The sequence below is a fragment of the Acipenser ruthenus genome, chromosome 11 (assembly GCF_902713425.1).
Source record: "Acipenser ruthenus chromosome 11, fAciRut3.2 maternal haplotype, whole genome shotgun sequence".
Taxonomy (NCBI): domain Eukaryota; kingdom Metazoa; phylum Chordata; class Actinopteri; order Acipenseriformes; family Acipenseridae; genus Acipenser; species Acipenser ruthenus.
In genome coordinates this window covers 7,146,141-7,152,919 of record NC_081199.1, presented here as the reverse complement: position 1 = coordinate 7,152,919, position 6,779 = coordinate 7,146,141, and the positions used below count along the sequence as shown (strand labels likewise).

Genomic DNA, 6,779 nt, shown 5'->3' with positions numbered 1-6,779 from the left:
TAATGTTAAAAAAATAAGTCTGGTTTGATTTTCCGTTTAGGATCCCGACTACAGTTGTAACATTGTGCAATGCAAACATCCTATTAGATGGCATAGTAATTTTCTATAACCACATTATACAGTGTGTGTGTATATATATATAAAAACATTAATAAAAAACAGGTGTATTATTTTATAACAAGTGGAAAAAAAAGATTTTCAATAAATTCTCCAGTGAATAGAAAACTAAAAAATACATTTGACAATGAATCACGATACAAGCGATTCTGCAAAAGTACAATTAGTTCAGGTTAGGAATCGTGTAGTCACTGCACTTCATAAGGGATTAAGATTAGTTCCACCTCCTTTTGTTGACGGGCATAATATATTTTCCAAGTTGTAACCCCCCCCACCCAGAGTCATTTCAATATGGTAATGTTTTTTTCCATTTTCTTGTGGAATAAAATACTTTGATATTCAGCTGTTCTAAATGTTTCTTAACTAAGTGAACAGACCATCTGTTCAGGTTTCATGATCATCAGCTGGGTTCTAGCATTGTGATACAGGTGGGTACAGCATGTAAGTAGGGCCTGTCTGAGGCAAGGTTAACACATCATCCTCAGTTCATGCACAATGTACACTTGGTTTCCACAGAGTGCAGAGTCCGATGAGCAGCCCTGCCTGGTTATGTGACACCTCTGTGAAAGACTGCCTAGGGGGTTTCACATTCAGGTGAATTTCCTACCTTTAAATTCAAAAAGAAAATCCAAGTTAGAAGACCACTTTTTAATAAACATTGCAAAATAATTTAGAATAGCGATGCATATGTATTTATACCAACAGCCACACACATACAATTACATTGTGGTAGGTGCTTTGAATGAGGTACAACATGTTTCGAAAGGTATTTAACACATCTGGATCGATAAACTGGATTTTCAGAATTACACAGACAGCTGCACCAACAGTCTTTTGCCAGTAGGGGTCCCTTTTGAGGAAAGAGACTCCTCTTCCTGGATGGACAGGTGTAAAACTGGTCAGGGTTCAGTTTCTTATTTTACAAGTTGAATATTAGAGGTATGTTGTTGACATATGGCGGTTTAATTGACTTACCAAGTCATAGTCTTCTACGTATTTGTATTTCTTTTCTCTGTAAAAAGTCTTCTTCTTCAGTATGTGCATGACAATCAAATCACACAGAACTGTAGCCTAAGAGAAGCAAAGGTGATTTAGACATTGAATTTGTATATCTCAATACAACACGTTGGGTTCTATCCATCTTAGATATAGACACACACACACACACACACACACACACACACACAACACTGTTAGGCCTGATGACAGTTAACCCAAAACCAATGCTTAAAGCACAGTACAGAAACCAGGACCACAGGACACAGTTGGAAATTAAGTGGAGATTGATTTAAGACAGAGGGAAGGAGACACTTCACACAGAGAGTGGTGAGGTTATGGAATGGGCTACCTAGTCATGGTGTTTGGCAGAATCACCCAACTTGACAAAGTTCTGAAACTGCACAAGCAGAGATGGGCTCAATGGCCGCCTCTCGTTCGTACATTTTCTAATGTTCTTCTGAATTATAACTGCAGTACATGTTTGTGTGTAACCGTGTATTACTCACCACTCCCAGAAGTGCCAGTCCTGAGCCAATGTTTATCATCGTTGGAATAATGTCAAATTTCCCTGCCTGTGAAAATAAGGAGTATCATGCTGAATGGTTTGGGTCAAATAACTCTTTCAGAATTAAATAACTGAGGATAACTAATTTAATACATATGGTTTATCATAGACGGAAAATGAAATACAATTCGGCATAGATATACATATCCTACTTTACGTCTCCATTATTTAAGTAGCTGTCTTTCCTAGACCAATATCCAAATGTGCAGAGCTGATTAGAGGAAACGGAACAAGGCAAGACTCAACTTTCCAAACACCATGACATCAAAGCGAATTCCGTAAGCCTTGATCAGTGTTCTGGATTCAACCTCGCCAGGACCCTTATAATATTTGGCAAACCTGTTGAAATAATCATCAGAGTAACCATAATAACATAAGGTATTAAAACACATTGCATCAAAGTGCTGCCAAGTTGCCTTTTAGGTTTTTGTATGAGAATCTATTGTTCAGTTAGTCCGACAGGTACTATACGTCATTACCTAGCGTACAGTGAGAATAGATTAAATGTGCTTTTGATAACATTTTGGAAATGAAACTCTCAGTAATTTTTATTTATAGCAATGCCTTTTTTCTCACCGGAAGTTGTATCCAGGTGCCACTGTGTTCTGCACATCCTTGTTGTCCAGCCTGCGGAAGGTGTACTGGGGGACACACTTGGAGACCGACTGATCCAGATCACAATCCCATTTAATCTGGATTCCCATCACTCCACCCTGGAACAAACCCCACATACCGTGCTTTCTTCAAAAACACTTTTACCCCCTCCCAAGAATCCTTGCATTTACTTTGGGTTTTCACTCTTTCCCTAATAGTTATGGAGCCAATTGTGGTTTTCATTTTCAATTCCACAATGTGCAAGAGGTTTGAATCTTCTGCCTTTTATATTTAAAGAATACATTGACAGCAGCACGGATTTTTAATTAAATTACTTTTAAAAGAAATTATTTTTGGCTCAGATACACACCCCAATCAAAGGTAGAAACAGAAAATAAACCCGGGCGGATTTGGTTAACCTATACCCACTGAGATCAACAGTTTTTTTTTTTTTTAAAAAAGCATTTTATAAGAACTGGATTGCTTCAACCACCTCCCACCTCCAGAGATTACCCCTAAAAAGTGAGGGATGCAATCCAGGTTTATTCCCTGTACAATGCTGTAAAATTGTAAAGCGTGGGAAGCAATTTTTCCTTGGTATTTAAAGACCCTTGCAGAAATAATGTATAATACAGCAGGCTGGTATACACTAAATGCTTAGTAAATGAGCCTGTGTGAGAGAGATGCTGGGACACAGACCTCCACAGCGATCTCCTGGAAGTCCTCCCCAGCCTCTCGGACAATGTCTCCCAGTCTGAAGATGGGACAGTCTGGGTCAGTCGTCCGGTTAAATACACATTGCTTCAGATAGCTGCCGTTAATATGCGGCAAAATATTTCTCCTGGGGGGGAAAAAAAAGACAATGCATGAAACAAGTAGGTCTCTACAATTTCTTCTGAAACAGGTAACATCGTACTATTTCAATAAATGCTGACTGCCAGGCAAATCTTGTCTAGCACAGATGAACCCCCAAGATAGAGTAGATTTTAAAACAAGCGTGTTGGGTGACACTGTTCTTTTTAACTGGACTATTGGTATTTCTTTATTTGATGCCATTTACTCCTGGAACCCATGAATGTGAATGTAGAGAACATAAAGCATTATCAAAAACACTTACTTGGTGAAGTTAAATTTGGGATATCTGATGTTGTTCTTTATTAGTACTGTAAATTGTTATTTCAATGAGGCAGTGCCCTCTTGTGTTTGAAGAGAGTAACACACGTACACACATCACAAACATCACATTTGTATTGTCGTATTAGTGGATGTGCAATACAACTATTGCTGATCTAAAAGGAAAAATGACAAGTATTTTGTTTTTCTTTGTGAAAACAGGTTTTGATTTGTGGTTTATTCGTTCTTTACAGGAAAGGAAACCTTCCAATTCTGCTCCTTGGGGATCTCGTTGAGTCTGGAACTTACTGAGAGAGGTCGACATCATTCTCCAAGGGACACCAAGCAAGTACTTCACAGGTGTGAACAGCTGTGCTATTGTGGACAGGAACGCATTTTCCAGTCTGAATACCTAAACATGGAAATGAATTTAGTCAGCTTTATTTCCAATGCACACAAAAAGTAGTAATACTGTATGGAAGTATGGAAGCACCGTGTATTGTTTAATTACTCACAAACCACACACACACACACACACACACACACACACACATATATATATATATATATATATATATATATATATATATATATATATATATATATATATAAGAAAAGTAATTGATAAACTGAAACTTTACTATTTTAATACCGTAATTAGCTATTAATTACTATTATCAATTACTTTTCTTTGTCATTAAGCATTTCTAGTGATTGATGGGTATCCTTGGATACAGAGCTGTTTGTGAATTTCTCTGTGTGTGTGTGTGTATATATATATATATATATATATATATATATATATATATATATATAGAGAGAGAGAGAGAGAGAGAGAGAGAGAGAGAGAGAGAGAGAGAGAGAGAGAGAGAGAGAGAGAGAGAGAGAGAGAGAGAGAGAGAGAGAGACAGAGAGAGAGAGATATTCCAAGTGATGGTGAAAACAGAAACGCTTTTAGCTTTAGCAAAGAGCAAGTTGAAATAAGATGCATTTTACTAGCTACAAGTCTATCAATATACACCCCGAATCATACCATTGCTTCTAGACGATTGTTCTCCTGCAGTACAGTTACTGTCTGAGATACAGTCCGGGCTGTCCTCTGGCATCTGCGAGAAATACAGAATGTAGTGTAAACGTGAGGCAGTAGTTTACATTTCAATACAATCACTAAACCAGTAATGTCTCTGGTTCTACCCTTACCTCAGGACAGCGCCCCTGCTGTTGGTTCAGAGTCATGATCAGGTTTGTCATCACAAAAAAGGAAGCCTCTTCCTGTGAAGGAAAAAGAAGATACAGGTTGCCTGGTGACACAGGCTTCACAATGATCTTATACAGTATGTGCTGAAACAAATACCAGCTGAACTCTGTGAAGATGAATTCAATAGACCCCACTGTCTCTGGGCAGTTACCATTGCACATCAGCGGTTAATTGAGCCGATAGTTGGAGACAGCAGCCATGGTTAAGGTGACCATATGGCTCCGTGTTCAGCAGGATAGTTTGGGATAGTTCAGGCTTTTCAACTCGCAACCCAATGCATTCTGGTAAGCGTAGTCCTGCTTCTCTTAAAGGTAAGAATGGTACCCGAGACAGGTAAACCGTACCACAATGCATTGGGTTGCAAGTTGAAAAGCCTGAACTGTCCCAAACTGTCCCGCTGAACACGGAGCCATATGGTCACCTTAACCATGGTGGACAACATGAACAAAACTGCCGTACATTACATACCCCAGGATTCAATTTTTATTCTGCTGTTGCAATCCTTATAAGGGCTTTTGAAAAGTAGTAAAAAAAAAACTGAATGTATATAATTGATGATTCTGTTACTTGATGCAGTGTTAGCATTGTTTAATTGCAAACTGTTGTTTTTGTTATTTGGTACTTTTTAAAAGCCACTATATGGTGTCTTAATTGTCATGCAATCCTTGGGAGGTGTATAGGTGTATCGGCGCGGATGATAGTGTGTACACAAGTGATTCATGGAGCAGTCTAATACCTGTGGTGGGATAATATAATCAGCCACATCCCAGATCTTCACTCCCTGGTCAGTGGTGTTGGTCACTGCGACACCCTTCACCTTGGTTGTGACTGAACTGATGACCGAGTCAAACTGCTGGTAACCTTTCTGCCAAACAAACACCCAGCTGTGGACACAGGGGCAATGGGCAGTTTAACACACTTAGTTTTAAGTATGGATTCATAATGTTCAAATATTCTTAAGAAAAGCAAAAAAACATTGGCATGTTCTTTAAAGTTTTAATATAAACTTGGTAACCTTTCAAATGACCCTTTATGAAATAGAATGAAACAATCTTCAGCGCAGGGCGTCATTTTTTGATTCATGGGGGTGATTAAAATATAATTATAACCCTAATAAACCCAAAAGAAAGTTGGACACTGCTTCAGAAGAAGCCATTATCCCTCGCTTGCTAGCGTACTGAAACAGGAGAAGAGTTTTTTGTATGTCAACGTAGTTTTTTGCTTTATTTTTTACGAAACGTGCACTCATATTATTAGAAACCACACGAGCCAAATTTTGACCGTGTCAATAATTCTTAATTCTAATCTTCTATTGTTGTGACTTTGAATTGAGTTATTTCGATTTGTTTTCACTACTTCCTGCGTCGGCCACAGTGTACGGGAAAAATAAGGAACGTCGTCTCCAGTAAAACAGGAACAGACTGGATCAAACGTTCATTGCTGGGGTGGCGTAGCGCAAGAGTATGCATACACAGTAATCCTCACTTTACTTTGATTTAAAACGAAACTGAAACTTCTTAACTAACACGAACAGAGTGACCCAACTAGGCTGTACATAAAAAGTAGGCTACATATTTTGAAAAAAGGAGTAACATTAAAAGAGGTGTATTAAACAGAATTGTTTTTATAATATTATGTTAAATAAAGATCATGTCAAAGTTACATTCACCTACCGGAATACATCTTTACCGCAAATCCTACACTTACCCAATCACATACGCTAAGATCCCCAGTTGTACAAGTCTGTTTATTAGTCCGACCTTTCTGCTTTTAATTGACACTATTCTCGGTGTGTCGTATTCAAAAAGCACCGGGCCAAGAGTTCTGCAACAACCGCATGAAAAAGACATGTCTGTTTAACAATGCGCTGACTTCCACTGTAAAAAACGATTACACTTTCCCACCAGACCAGTCACAAGACTTTCAGATGGAGTCACACAAACCACAAGAGGACAATGTTCACAGCTCTGTTAATTTGATCAGGTGTTTTTACTACATCATCAGGTCAGATGTTGTGCTGGTTGCCACCTCTTCAACAACATCTGTTTAATATCTAGTCTTTGGAATACAAGGCATTTAAAAAAAATAAAAAATACATAGCATGTATGTACAATATAGGCTACTGTCTTATTA

The 6,779-nt window shown here is 38.3% G+C and overlaps 1 protein-coding gene across 1 annotated transcript; it reads right to left on the bottom strand.

Annotated features, from left to right (window-relative positions):
- Nucleotides 1-152: 152 nt before the first annotated feature.
- LOC131739401 (P2X purinoceptor 4-like) lies at nt 153-6,705 on the bottom strand. The gene is made up of 10 exons (XM_059033180.1): nt 6,354-6,705; nt 5,383-5,530; nt 4,589-4,660; nt 4,422-4,494; nt 3,698-3,800; nt 2,975-3,116; nt 2,258-2,394; nt 1,623-2,020; nt 1,093-1,188; nt 153-724 (listed from the first exon to the last, which is right to left on the bottom strand). Exons 1-8 carry the CDS (start codon nt 6,494-6,496, stop codon nt 1,897-1,899), a joined length of 942 nt encoding a protein of 313 aa, XP_058889163.1. The 5' UTR covers nt 6,497-6,705; the 3' UTR covers nt 153-724; nt 1,093-1,188; nt 1,623-1,896.
- Between the last annotated feature and the right edge of the window lie 74 nt (nt 6,706-6,779).

Excerpts from the sequence above, each read along its gene's own strand:
- LOC131739401 (XM_059033180.1), bottom strand. The coding sequence starts at position 6,496 with ATGTCTTTTTCATGCGGTTGTTGCAGAACTCTTGGCCCGGTGCTTTTT. Across the intron at positions 4,661-5,382 it reads ATTATATTATCCCACCACAG|GAAGAGGCTTCCTTTTTTGT; the intron begins GTATTAGACTGC and ends TTTCCTTCACAG. Across the intron at positions 3,801-4,421 it reads ACAATCGTCTAGAAGCAATG|GTATTCAGACTGGAAAATGC; the intron begins GTATGATTCGGG and ends TTCCATGTTTAG.